Raw genomic sequence first — 14,275 nt, 5'->3', positions numbered from 1 at the left:
AATGTAGAGGTTACTTCTACTTTGTTCCATATGCTCATTCCTAATCTCATTGTTTCTATTATGCCCGCACATTCATCTCAGTATCCTCATTTTCGCCATTTGCATTTTCTAAACTTTAAAATCTTTGACTGATTAATATCATGTCTTGTACAACAAGTTATTTTAATTGTAACTCTGTATAACTTACCTTTAAGTTTGAGTAGTATCTCCTTGTCACATAAAAAGCTTTGACCGTAAGCAATCCTTCACCTTATCTATGTCCCGCCAATATGTTGTATGACATTTCGCCATACTCTTATTTTTCTTGGATAAGAATCCCAAATTCTTAATTTTTTCTATCTTGATTCAACTCTTGTATCAAATCTCACTTATATGTTTGCTTCATGTGTCAAATTACTACATTTACATTTCAAATATTTTATCTTGATTCTACTCGACTTGAACCTTTTAGACTCCAGAGTTTGTCTTCATACCTCTAATATCGTTAACTCCATCTCGAATCTCTTTAATCTAAACAATTTCATGTGTCCATACCATCTATCATAACACATTTTTCTGAATATGTTACGTTAATTTTTCTATCATAAAAATAAATAAAAATAGACTAAATATTGATCTCTTGTGCAATTCCGTTTCAAATTATCCATGATTAAATAAATACTTAATTTTTTATATAAAATAAAAATAACATAGGTAGAAAATGAATCAATGTAGCTTTTAACAATTGTATAATTATCTAAGGCGAATAGGCTTAAAACTAAAAATAAATTTGTGAAAAGGCTATATTAGCTTACAAATTATAATTATAATTATACAAGGTGCAGCCCAATGATGCAAAGAAAAAGTAAATTAATAAATCTTGTATAATTTGTATTCTATTTTCGATACGAAGGATCTTTAAAATTTGTATAAGTTCATATATATAATACTGATTTTTTTGTATGAAATAATTTTTATTTTTAAGAGTTAAATTAGCTGTTTAAAAAAAATATATATTTTATTCAAATTATCGATAAAATTATGTTTATAACTTTTCTAATCATTGATTTTAACAAACAATTGTCACGCAACATATAGTATTAGGTCACTATGCAACATGCATAGAATATCAAAGGAATCAAACTTCAATTGATATAACGTTAACTTGTTGACTTTATTTCATATAATTTGTATCAAAATTAGTTAAAAACAAACAAAGCCTAATTATATTTGACTAATACTAATAGGTTCATTTAATCCTCCTTGGGATGATATGATTTCTTCAAGTCAACTCATGCAAATAAATAAATACAAAATTAAGAAAAAAAATGGGTGCTCTTTTATATAATTTTTTATGACATTTGAAAATATACGTTTAACAATTATAAATGACATTTCAAAATTTATTTATTTTTAATTAAAAGTTATGTCAAAAATAAAAAGTGATCGTAATGACATTGATAAAATTGACAAAAGTTAAAAATGAATGCATTATATGACCTGCTTAGATGATTCCATTATTATTAATATAATAGTGATAAATCATTAATAACACTGTATATACATTTTTAAGGGAGAAAAGACAAATATATTCTCAAACTGTTATAAATGGTATGTAAATATTTTTCGGCATATTTTTGGGACATTGGTTTTCGCTGTCCAAATATTAAAGCATGTACACCTTTTTTTACTAATAGACATGCATGTGTCATTATCTTATCTATCGATCCAACATTTATTAAATATTGGATCAACGAATAAGATTGATCACGTGTTCCTATGTAGTCTTCCGTTAGAGTGAAGGACATGTAACGCTAATTTTTTTATAGAAGGGGCACCAATATCTCTAAATTATAATGAAATATATATCTGTATACCATTCACGATAATTTAAAGATATATATATATCCTTTTTTTTCTTTTTTAAATGAGAGCATATCCATTCTAAATCGCAATATTGAAAGGGTATATTTGTCCTTTGACATAATTTAAGAAGTGGCCTGAAAATGCTTAAGATAACCGGCGAAGCTCACATGCACCGACGGCTGACCCGAAACGAAGCCAAAGCTTGCAGTATAAGATTGAAATTTGGGAATTGTGAATTTGGATAAACCCTAGATTGGAATCGATAGATTCTCTATCCATTTACGTAAAATTCAAGCTCAATTTCTACAGTAACGCCCAAATTCACTGCATTTTCTCTCTCATCCCCTATAAACTCGATGCAATTTCGCAGGTTCTACACCTCTCTAGCGAATTCTAACCGCAACCCATTTCTCCTATATCGAAATCTCACAAACCCTTTTGCTGTTTTCGACCCTAACCCACAGTTTCTCTCTACACAAAGAATCTTGAAAAACTGGGTTCAAAGGCCAATTCGTGTGTCGAAACGTTTTGTCTCATCATTTCCTGCTATGGCAGAAGGAAGAAGACCCACTCATGTGCCTATACCACCCCCAGAAACTGCTGATAAGGCGGAATTGTATCGAGCACTTGAGGCTGCGGTGGGGTCGCAGTTTAGTTCAGAGCCATTGGCACCGGAGCCTCATCCTTTGATTATTGTGGTTAGTGGTCCAAGTGGGGTTGGTAAAGATGCTGTGATTAAAAGGCTTAGAGAAGTTAGGGAGAATATTCATTTTGTTGTTACTGCAACGACAAGGGGGAAAAGGCCGGGTGAGGTTGATGGAAAAGATTACTTTTTTACGAGTAAAGAAGAGTTTTTGTCAATGATTGAGAGACATGAGTTGTTGGAGTATGCATTGGTGTATGGGGATTATAAGGGTATACCAAAGCAACAAATTAGGGATCATATGGCTAAAGGATTGGATATTGTGTTGAGAGTTGATATACAAGGTGCAGCAACACTGAGGAGGATTTTGAGAAATTCTGCAGTGTTTGTGTTCTTGGTGGCGGAGAGTGAAGATGCATTGGTTAAGAGGTTGATTGATAGGAAGACTGAGACTAAAGAGACTTTGCTAGTGAGAATTGCAACGTCTCGAGAGGAAGTGAGGCATATGGGGGAGTTTGATTATGTGGTAGTGAATAGAGAAGGAGAGTTGGAGAATTCTGTTAAGTTAATGGAGTCTATTATTGATGCTGAGAAAGCTAAAGTGAGGCAAAGAACAGTGACAATTTAGAGAGTCTGTTTTTCAGTTTTTTGATCTGTTTTTGATTAAGTTGAGCTGATACTCTTAATGTTGTCTTGTATTCAATTTATGCAACATTGTTTTTCCTACTTGTGTTAACCGTGTCGAGCTCTTGGTTGGTTAAAGTAGATGAGATGTTACTTCTTGCCTTTGATCGATGACATAGTTGTTTTGTTATGGTTTAATTTTGATTTCTAATTTGATACTTGTCGGAAATTTGTTATGCTTGTTCTTTGGAGGTAGTCAGGTTTTTTCCTGAAGGAGAAAGGGAAATACTTTTCTTAAAAAAAGCTTTCTTGATTGGCGTAGTGAAGCCCAAATAAGTTTAGGGTCAACTTGGGTGGCACTCTATACTTTAATTCTCGTCATACTACTGATGTCGTCCTTAAGATCAGAGGGACACTACTTGGTTTTTTCTTTTGACATCATCAGTTCTTCCTATGGTTACTCTACCTGCTGCCTTATGATGAACGAGTAATGGAGTGTTGAAGGTGCAAATTGTTAGCGTCAAGAGGTGATTTTTCTTTTGTCTTATTCAGCAAAGCATATTACCATCTCGTTTGAGATATTGTCTGAACCGAAAGGCAATTCTTGCCTATGTTAATAGTGTCGTCAGTTTGCATCTCTGTTCCATTGTGCTCCCTCTGGAACTTGATGTATCTGTTTATGTTCATTTTGAGTAGTATGTTGTGTGTTGCCAATTCTGTTAAGCCTATCAATCACTGTTCTGCATAAAGATAGAAGATGATCCTCTTGCCCTGTCTATTCATCTGAACTAGAACAACTCATTTAAGATTTAACTGCTCTTTTCATGCAATTGTTAGAAAAGAAAGATAATTCATATCATCATTCAGTGTATGTATGAGACTCTCTCTTTCAGTAGTCTTCTCAGCATGGCTTGAAATCTTTGTTGTATTCAATAAAGTGCACCATTTAAGCTTCTTGTAGCATGGGTGCCAGTAGAAGTAGATAACATTATACAAATTTTAGAAAATAGATACATAATAAAATATCTAGTTTGCTGCTAGTTGAGTAACCTGCAGAGATTATTAGAACTACTATATGTTCATAAGAAATCTTCCTATCATCCTGTAGTTGCTGAATGATTCTAGCTATATATGGGCTTATGAACCTTTTAATATGCAATTTTTTACTCAACAGGGTGTTATTGAGGCATTAAAAGCTCTGTGATTGCTTTCCAAGTTTCTCTGTGAGACAATGTTACCTTGAAGATTGGGATTTGTTCTAATATGCTACCTGAATCACTATCGATACGATGCAGGGCTCAAGAGTGTGGCCTAGTTGTTAATGAATTGAGTGGAGAACCATGAGGCATGAAGTCTCAGGTTCCTATCTGTCCTAACTTTTGTGAACAAAGTTATCTGACACTTGTTGTTAGTGAGAAGTAACATGTATCTCGTGAAATTAATCCAGATACGTAATAGTTGGCACGAACACTATAGTCATGAAAATAAAAAGAATATTTTCAAGTTTGTGAATAGAATAATCTTTATCTTTATGATAATTTATTTATGATATTTCACTAACTTTGATCAAGAATCATATTCTTCTAGCTAAGGAGAATAAAGAAAGAATATTTCAAAATATATATGATAGGAACCTTCGTTAGATGTTTGATGGGAACCTTTGTTATGAAGGAAGGTCAACTCTGCTATTGTGAATTACATGTGCAATGTGCATATGGATACAACAAAAGATTCAAAGGACGTGGTCTAGTAGTGCATCGACATGTATATATATATATATAAACGTTATTTCATATCGCATATTTAAACGTAAGTTAAAAGACAATCGATATGTATATATGTATATATAAACGTTATTTCATATCGTATATTTAAACGTAAGTTAAAAATTGTATTACTTTGTTGTTAAATCTTATATTAATTATAAACATTAAACTTGATAATCAATTAAACTATTTTACCAAACTTTGTTGTGATTTCCAAAACCGGCAATTAACATAGTGGCCTTGTAACAAGAAATTTTTTTAGCCTTAAACTATTTTAATTGTTTTGGCAATAAAATTTTAAAATATGAAGAAAGATCTTTGCCGGCTTTTATTTTTATTATTAATTTTAGTTTAGAAATCTATAATATCTTAATTAATTTTATTTTTTTTTATGAATGAACCCACAAGACAATTATGGCTAAAATTCTCTTCATTTTCCTTCATCTCTTTGCTTTATTATTAAGAATTCGACAATTTTGTGGTAAGTCATAGATTGGTTTTTTTCTTCTTTAATTTTGTATTTTTTCTGTAAGCTAAATTTATGTCAAATACACAAAAATAAAAGAGATTATATGCTAAATTTGGTGTTCTAGGATAATCTCAAAATTATTTTATTAACATACAACTCATATTAATGGATAATTTTTGTATTTTTTTATTCTGAGTTTTACGCTTCTTTATATATGCTTAAACAATGCTACCTAATGATCACTAATTAATATATGTAATATATAATAAACATATTTTTTTGGGCAAGATATTGCTTCACCAACCAGTTAATCAGACGCGAGCTCTTCGTAAGTCAGATTTCTTCTTTTGTTCTTCTGTCAAGACAAGTTTTTACGCGTTATTCATTCACCTGTGATTAAAAACACTATTTTCATCTTTTCAACAATTAACCTGATAATATAAATATTCTTTTCATATATATGAACTTATGTGTCATTTTTATTTTTATTTTTCAGATGGGAAGGTAATGATGGAGTATATTGGAGCAACAGGCAAACCAATAACATTTGATGATGTTCCAATTGATGAAGGAATTGACTTTCATTTCATTCTTAGTTTTGCTATTGATGCTGACTCTCTAGGGAACCCACAAAATGGCAAATTCTCACCTTGTTGGGCATCAACATTAACCCCAAACTCAGTTGCATCAATTAAATCCAAATACCCTAATGTCAAAGTCTTGGCTAGCCTTTCTGGTTGGAGTATAGGTTCAAAAGTCCTTAGCTGGTATTATTGAATTACGTGACTATCTCATCTTATTAAAACACACGTTTGATTAATTTTATGCATTGTTCAGACTAACTTATAAGCAGTGGCGGAATCAAGATTTTTAATAAGGGGGGTCAAAATCTGAGAAGAAAACACACGAACTAATGAAAAACGGTTATTATACATATACCTAAAAAAATAATTTTAATCATGTAATAAATAGTAACATTTTCTGATGCTGCCTCCGCTCGCTCCTCTACGCGTATGATAAACACTAAATATAATTGCTGAGTACTTGATGCTTATCAACTATTTTTAATCAACTAACTCAAACACATTCTCGATTCTATTATGTTCTAAACAGGTACAAGCCTATTGACACTCAACAGTGGATATCAAATGCATTCACTTCCCTCAAATCAATTGTCAACACATATAACCTTGATGGAATTGACATTGACTATGAGAGATTCCCAAAACACAGTGAAAGTTTCTCTCATTGCATAGGAGAATTAATAACTCTCTTAAAGAACCAAAGTGTTATATCTATAGCAACAATTGCACCATATTATAGAACAATTTTACCATACATAGAGCTATACAACAACTATGGAGAATCAATTGACTATGTAAATCATCAATTTTATACAGATAAAGTTAGTACACCAAGAGGTTATTTGAAGGCTTTTGTTCTAAGAAGTGAACAATTTAATAAAGAGAAAGTAATTCCTAGCTATGAAGTGGATGGAAGAGGAATTCAAGGTGATGCATTTTTTGATGGATTGAAATTACTGGAAACTAATGGATTTCATGTTAATGGTGCAATGATTTACTCTGCTGATGCTTCATCTGAGGATAATTACATTTATGAGAGGAAAATTCAAGCATTCTTGTTAAATTCTACTAGTGTATGAAGTATATTGTTATTTTGTAGTAATGAATTTGTAATATTGAAGAGATAATAAGGAGATTTCAAGAGCCCCACCCTAGAAATGTGGGGTTTGTATTTGATAATATGAATGAATTTTAATGTTACTACTTTAGATAATAGTCTAATATTTTAGAAGTAACATTATTTTACATTACACATTAAAGACTGATTTTGAATCACGTACCGTCTTTGGATTTCGCTCGCCTTTCTCTTTCCTTTTTCCAGTCTCACTTGCCATATATACAAATGCATATGTATAATATACATATATAATTCATCTCTCTCTCACTCTCTGCCCTCTCTCGTTCGCCTCTCTCCTCCCTCTCTCAATTTTACTCGTCTCTCTCCTCACTCTCCCAATTTAGATCTCCTCTCTCCTCACTCTCCCAATTTTGCTCGCCTCTCTCCTCCCTCTCCCAATTTCGCTCGCCTCTCTCCTCCCTCTCCAACTCTCCCTTGACATATATATAAATATATATGTATAATATACAATTATCTAATTGATTTACATATACAATGCACCTTTCTCCGACTCTCTCTCCTCTCTCCTATCTCTCCCAGTCTCGGTCGCCTCTCTCCTCCATATAACATGTAGCTACAAATTGTAAGTATTAAACTATAGCTATATAGAGTAATTAATTATTTTTAAGTGGCTATATGTGAAAGTTTCTCTTATTTTTAACGGATCGATCAAGACGAGTGAAAAACAAACATTTGGGCCTTAATTTATAGAAGATATTGTTGGGTCTTGGCCCAAATGTGGATCGATCCGCTATAGCCCTTAACATCCGATTCTGATCGCAATTCACCAATTTCCATAGCAGAGGAAGAAGAAAGAGTTTACTCCAATGGCGTCTGGATGGGGAATTACAGGGAATAAAGGACGATGCTATGATTTCTGGATGGATTTCAGTGAGTGTATGTCTCGATGCAGGGAGCCCAAGGACTGTGTACTTCTTAGAGAAGACTACTTCGAGTGTCTTCATCATTCCAAAGAGGTACATTTCGATTTTTTTTCCCATTAGATTCCGATCTCTTTGGTATTTTCACCTTTGCTTAACAATCGTCCTTATCCTGAAGATTTAAACAACTCAGCAGTTCCATTAGGCAATTTGTCCTCAGCTGTATTTAGGGTTTTTAGAGATTTGATACTTTATAATCTGAATTGGTTCGAATAAAAGCTTCTCAGATTTGAATTCCCTCAAAGTATGGATTTTTTTTTCATTTTTCATCCAACATCAGATATATGTGTGGAACTGTAGGAGGTGATTTGCACTGTAGTTATTGATGATGGCGTTTATTAATTGACGAAGCAAGCAACTTGTTAATGAGTGGATGGAACTACAGAGAAACAATATGGATTGTAAGGTTTGTAGAAGTAAAATAGTAAACATGCTGAAAAAACTGTAAGTTTTGCTCTCATAAGAAGAACAAAAGTAAAGTGGGATTGGGCGAGATTATATTTCCTAAATGCAAACAATTTAGTTATCTGAGTCTAGTCTTACATGAGAATGACGTGATAGATAGAGATATAGCATATATAATGAAAATAGGATGGTTGAAGTGGAGGAGGTGCTGCATGATTACTATGTGATAGAAAGACACCTAATAAGTCAAAGGAAACTTCTATGGAATGGCTGTGAGAATAGCAATTTATATTATGGTAGTGAATATTGGTCCTCTAAGTTTCATCATATTAATAAAACAAGTAACATAGAAATGTGATGTTAAGATGGATATGCAGTCAGCAAGATGTACAAGATTAGAAACAACACATCAGAAAGATAGTTCAAGTAGCATACAGACATAAAATAAGAAAAGATTGATGAGATCGCTTGGCATGTATAGGGGAGGACCTCCATATATAGTATCCATTTATACTTGTACTGCACTCTTTCTTGGAATACCAAGGAATATAGATATTTGAAAATATTATGATTTTATGTCAAGGAAAATACATCTGATGAATCATACAGGGAAATGGAGAAAGTGGTATTTGTAAGTCAACCTATCGAAAAATTCACCAAATATGCATATGGCTGATGTCTAGTCGCCAAACATCATGGCAGGCTTACCAAGTATGCATGGATATCATTTCAAATAAATGCCTGTTTATCAATCTGGTTCATTATTTCAAACTTGAAAATAGAGAATTCAAAGTTTGAGGAGAGTTTATTGAGTAATATAATGGTTCACTTACAAGTCGTCAACTTTTTTCCAAGTGAATTTCATCTCCAAACACTACTTTAACATCCAAATATCCTTTTTCAATTTCAACTTACTCTTCTTTCCATTTCAAATTTTACCCAAAATTATGTCCAAATGCCAATTGATTCGTACTTGGTCTATATCAGTATAGCTGTTACTTTGAACTAGTTATGGTTCCCTTTAAGCTCTATTTGGGGGAAATTCAAGGTTACTGGCGATGACAAAATTTGGCTCACCAGCATGCCACATTATATATCTGCTAGATCTTTTCATTATTTGGATCATATCAAACACATTATGTGACTAAGCAGCTGAGGAGGACTTAAATTTAAGTAGGTGCTCTGAAGCCTTGTCATGTGATAAGAGATCTATAAATGATATATTTTGCTGATTGAAGGTCGTAAAATAACCCGAGATAGACCTAAATTAGTGGAGGGAAGTCGTCTCAAAAGACCTTTTAAGTTCTTTAGATTACAGATATTTTCTCATTCTTTGTAGCACAGATGTGGATTTCCACCCTTTGTCTATTTTAGAGTTATACCTGGACTTCTCTTCTTTTTTTTTGATAAAAAAGTTATACCTAGACATACCTCTTTGATTCGTCTTATTTAGGGTCTTTCACTCTTATCGAAAATAAAAACAAAAATTTAGGGTCTCTCAAGTGATTTCTTAGAGAAGCCATGAAAGCAAAGGCATTGCTATAAGTAGGAAATGGAAGTAGTCAATTTACAAGGACTGAACTGGAACATCTGTAGTTAAGCACCTTGTGTGCATTGTCTCGTCCTAAATCTGTAGAAAACATTACATCAGCTAATTTTTTATGGAGTCTCAAAAAGAGACGAATCTTGATTTATACAGCTATTTTTTTCCCTGTTATTTGATTTTGGCTCTTTCATTAATTGATCTTCTTGTCACTATCAGCATTACTATCTACTCTTCTGAGAAGCGTTGTTATTTTCTCTTGGAAGTGCCTCAAGCTACAGCCGAGATCTTTCTCATAAGTTGGGGGCTTGTGGTTAGGTGTTTTATGGTCCTGACAAGTTGTATAAACCTCATTACTTGATGTAGAAATTAGATTAGAAATTGGTGACAGGTGAAGTAATAGGAAAGAAGCTTCAATAGCTGTTTGTAGATCTCACCCAGCGAAGTAGCAAACCCTCCTTTCATTTTCCGTGTTGAGAGTACACATTTCAGTTTGTAGCTCATATACTACTTGTATTAATACATGCTTAATTATTCTAATATGTTAATGAGTGAAGTAAATGGTGGAAGCCTTTTCCAAGTTTAGCTACTGCAAGAAATTACCTACATCAAGGAAACTATGTTTTCTTAGACTTAATGGCATTAGTTGAGTGAGAAAGGTACCTTCTACTGTGATGGTGCCAAATAAATTATGATCTCTGTTCTCAAAGTCAGGATTTGCTAATCCCTGACCTTTGCAAAATCAGATATTTGTATGTAGAAAAACTTTGGCATTTATTTCTACCCCCAAAAGAAAGAAAAAGAAAAGAAAGTGATGGGAAGTACTTAATAATCTCAATGGGCAGTATTTCTCTCTGCTCATCTGAAAGTGATGTCTTTCGTCCCTGTTTATACAATCATCCTCTGTTCATCTTAATCATTGACTCAATGGGCAATACTTCTCTCTGCTCAACTGAAAGCGGCATCTTTCCTCCCTGTTTATAAAATCGTCCTCTGCTCTTCTCTTTGTCATATAGAGGCATGAATTTTGTAGAAACCTCTTCTTTTGACTAGTTATAATGTTTTAGGGACTAATGTATTTCCATTTAAAATCAGATGATGCAATTAGAAAATGCTCCACGTATATGGACATATACTTGCATGTGGTAACATTTTGTGAAATTATATTTGGTGAAAATTGTGGAGCATTGCTATCTCTCTAGTGTCTATGTTCCTTCAAATTAGGTTGAATTTGGAGCAAAGTCCCATTGATATCCAAGAATAGTCCTTGCCCGTTGAACGAATAAACTTTAACATCTATGGCAGACATTTTCCAGGGTGTGTGAGTGTCTTCTGACTTCAATATGTTAAATTAGGTATTGTGTCTGTGCTTCCTATCCTCTTCTTTTCATCTTATTGGGACACTTTAGTGCTCTACCTAGATTGTTGGATTACTAATCTACTGACATTTGAAACTCCGTATGGTACTCTGGTTTTCACTTTTCAGTCTTTCACAGTTCCACTATTTGTAGATCAAACTTGTTGGATCCTTTGCACCTCTTAATTCTACTTAGATTCATAGACTACTAACATACTATCCTACTTGTTCTGCTTATGTTATTGTTATTGCTCATGTTCAGGACAATGCTTTTTGATTGATTAGAACTCATTAAATTTGATTGATTTCCTTCTTAATTTAACCACAAATAAGCCCAAATTGGCCTTATAAGACACTTTGATATATGTATCAACTGAAGATTAAGAGATATTGAAGCCTTGAGGTGCATGAATTAGTAGTGTTCATGTGGTGTACCGGTGCCTTAAGCTCATTATTTTTCTGGGACAGACTATAGAACTCTATTACTTGGCTACTGTCGATGTCTTATACGATTGAGAGTTCTTTCTCTACTATGTTACTGCCCCACCTGCTACATGCTTGTCTCCTACTTATTAAAAAAATGGATATATGGTCATTCCCTCTTCACTTCCCCTCCTTTTGAGCTGTCGATGACCGACTGATTCAATCCATGTTGTCATTTTTGATGTGGTAAAATTCTTTGGAATTCTCTAGCTCAAAAACAAATGATGGCTCAGATATATTCATAAATCGTTTGGTACTTCTCATTGTACTCTTTAGTTACAGGGTTGTTGTTTCCTTTACTGCAGTATCAACGTAGGAACCGAATCTACAAAGAGGAGCAGCGCCAATTGAGAGCTGCTTCACAAAAGAAAAAGGAAGGTGTAGATGGTGGTGGTGGTGGTCATCACTGACCTTTATTATTCTTGATCAATCATGGTTTTATCAACTAAAAGACATTGAAGTAAACTGTATGTGGTTTTGAATTTTGAAATAAAGAATTCTATCAGTTGCATTTGATGTGAGTTGCATCATTGAAATGACTCAGTTCAGTTTCTTTCTCATATGGCCTGGCCTTCGTTTTGTTGGTGATAAGGAACATATGTTTTAAGGGCACATTTACTTCTTACCATTGGCACTAGACCTATGATATCAGTTCTTTCTTTGAAATCTGTGACTCTTACGTGTAATATGAAATTCGCGATGGGAAGCCTGCATCATGATGAAAAGAGCTAGGATTTTGCTAAATGTTATGAACACCCTCAGTTTCTTTTCCTATTTTGATAACCTGATACAATATAGAGTGATGTACCCTTTTTACTTGATGAATATAGTAAGTGGTTTATTCATTAGTCTAAACTCTTAGTTATTGGTAGAAAATTAATGGGTGCAACAAAAGCTACCAAACATAGTATACAACAACTACATTAGTTGAACTACTCAGGAGACTCTCTCACATGATGTTGATTACATTTACTTGTATGCAAACTATAAATACGAACAAATTAAACACCACATACACAGAGAGTGTACTCCTTTTTATATGCATGAACACTATGGCTAATTGGATGAGCACATGCAATTCAATTCATAGTACAAGAGTCTCTCCAATTTTTCCTAGTGATTTTGTGAAGAGTGAAAGCTTCAGATTAATCAATGGAGATTATGAATATTTGCAGTCCAGAAGGGTATTTCTCAATAGCTACCATTTTACCAGAAGGAACATGAGTTTCAAGGATTTATTAAACAAGTTGTTTAAAAAAATTTGTAAGATGGCCATGTTTATATCTTTTGGAATTGGTGATGAATTATCAAAGAGGAAGATTAGTATTAAGGTTTACAAGGTGACATTGGTTTGTCCAAGACTTTTTATTGCTAGATGTTATATGCCTTGCCTATATCAATACCATTATTACAGAAGTCCAGAAAAGGTATCTATATAGACATTGTATTATGTTCTATAATATGTTTCCTTTTTCTATTATCCAGTATTCACAATATCACATACATATTTATTATTTGGGACGATTTTTGATTATATTGGCTAAGCTAATAACAAGAATAACAGAAAATGGGAAGCGATTTTACTTTTTCAAGCGGACAAAATTGCTACTTCATGAGCGATTTTACCGTTTTGGTTAAAAGAAATTTCATATACCGTTTTGAAAATTTTTGTTAACATTTTTCACTCTTTAGGCTTCGGACTCGTGATAATAGCTCATAGCACGATAAAGAAGATTATTAAAGATTGAGAATAAAGAAATTGGGAAGAACTTTGGAGAAGAAGATAACATGCAAATTCAATGTCATTACTATTCTCTTAGTTGGTTACATATTAATCAAATAGGCCGACTAAACTCAACCGTTAGAAAATCAATCTCGCGATCAATTGAAAACTGAGTGACGAGAATTTGTCTTCACAAACTTGCGAAACTTCTCTGCTGATCATTCTGGTCACTCGGATCTTGATGACTCTATTGAATCGAAGAATTTTGATGTTAGCCAACTAAATTAAGCTGACATGTACAATGAAATTATTGTATATTTTCATAATGTTATATGCGGGATACAATGATAATTTTCAAAGGCTTTATCAGAAATAAACTATGAATTTTAGAATTGTCACACCATAGTGACCCCGAAGTGATTTTTTTCTAGTTGCCGGACGAAATCCGACAATCAATTGCTGGCTCTGAATAATCAGTCCAACAATAAGCTCAATTGTTCCATAACGTAATATTAAGTTTATTTTTAGATTAAATTATTGTTAACAAGGACATTTATGGATCAAACTATCAACTAAGTATATTTTTATTCATTTTCACGTTGTTTAAAGATACTTTTGACTCTTTATTGATTTTAACATATAATTCATGACTTTTTGAATTATTTTTTCAATATTTAAAACATCTAAAATAAGTATGTTTAAACAAGTTCTTAGCAATTGACCTTATGTCTTCTTTAGAAACTAAAGTCACGTGAGAGCATAATTTGAGGTTTAC

General features: G+C 33.0%; 3 protein-coding genes and 1 long non-coding RNA gene across 4 annotated transcripts; all 4 read left to right on the top strand.

The window, feature by feature from the left end:
- Positions 1 to 1,895: 1,895 nt before the first annotated feature.
- On the top strand, positions 1,896 to 3,214 carry LOC101248066 (guanylate kinase 2, chloroplastic/mitochondrial). Its single transcript, XM_004249854.5, has one exon. The coding sequence runs from the start codon at positions 2,202 to 2,204 to the stop codon at positions 3,114 to 3,116; it is 915 nt and encodes a 304-aa protein (XP_004249902.1). The 5' UTR covers positions 1,896 to 2,201; the 3' UTR covers positions 3,117 to 3,214.
- Positions 3,215 to 5,387: 2,173 nt separating this feature from the next.
- LOC101264585 (chitinase 2-like) lies at positions 5,388 to 7,154 on the top strand. Its single transcript, XM_019210881.3, has 2 exons — positions 5,388 to 6,114; positions 6,461 to 7,154. The coding sequence occupies exons 1-2, from the start codon at positions 5,816 to 5,818 to the stop codon at positions 7,008 to 7,010; spliced, it is 849 nt and encodes a 282-aa protein (XP_019066426.2). The 5' UTR covers positions 5,388 to 5,815; the 3' UTR covers positions 7,011 to 7,154.
- A 612-nt stretch (positions 7,155 to 7,766) lies between these two features.
- Positions 7,767 to 12,443, top strand: LOC101247776 (NADH dehydrogenase [ubiquinone] iron-sulfur protein 5-B). The gene is made up of 2 exons (XM_004249853.5): positions 7,767 to 8,025; positions 12,083 to 12,443. The coding sequence occupies exons 1-2, from the start codon at positions 7,876 to 7,878 to the stop codon at positions 12,185 to 12,187; spliced, it is 255 nt and encodes an 84-aa protein (XP_004249901.1). The 5' UTR covers positions 7,767 to 7,875; the 3' UTR covers positions 12,188 to 12,443.
- Positions 12,444 to 12,793: 350 nt separating this feature from the next.
- On the top strand, positions 12,794 to 13,892 carry LOC138339580 (uncharacterized). The gene is made up of 2 exons (XR_011212429.1): positions 12,794 to 13,204; positions 13,470 to 13,892. It is a non-coding gene; the product is annotated as an uncharacterized lncRNA (long non-coding RNA).
- Positions 13,893 to 14,275: the final 383 nt, after the last annotated feature.

The sequence above is a fragment of the Solanum lycopersicum genome, chromosome 11, assembly GCF_036512215.1.
Source record: "Solanum lycopersicum chromosome 11, SLM_r2.1".
Lineage (NCBI taxonomy): Eukaryota > Viridiplantae > Streptophyta > Magnoliopsida > Solanales > Solanaceae > Solanum > Solanum lycopersicum.
The sequence above is the reverse complement of the archived record's forward strand: the minus strand, read 5'-3'. Positions and strand labels throughout refer to the sequence as shown.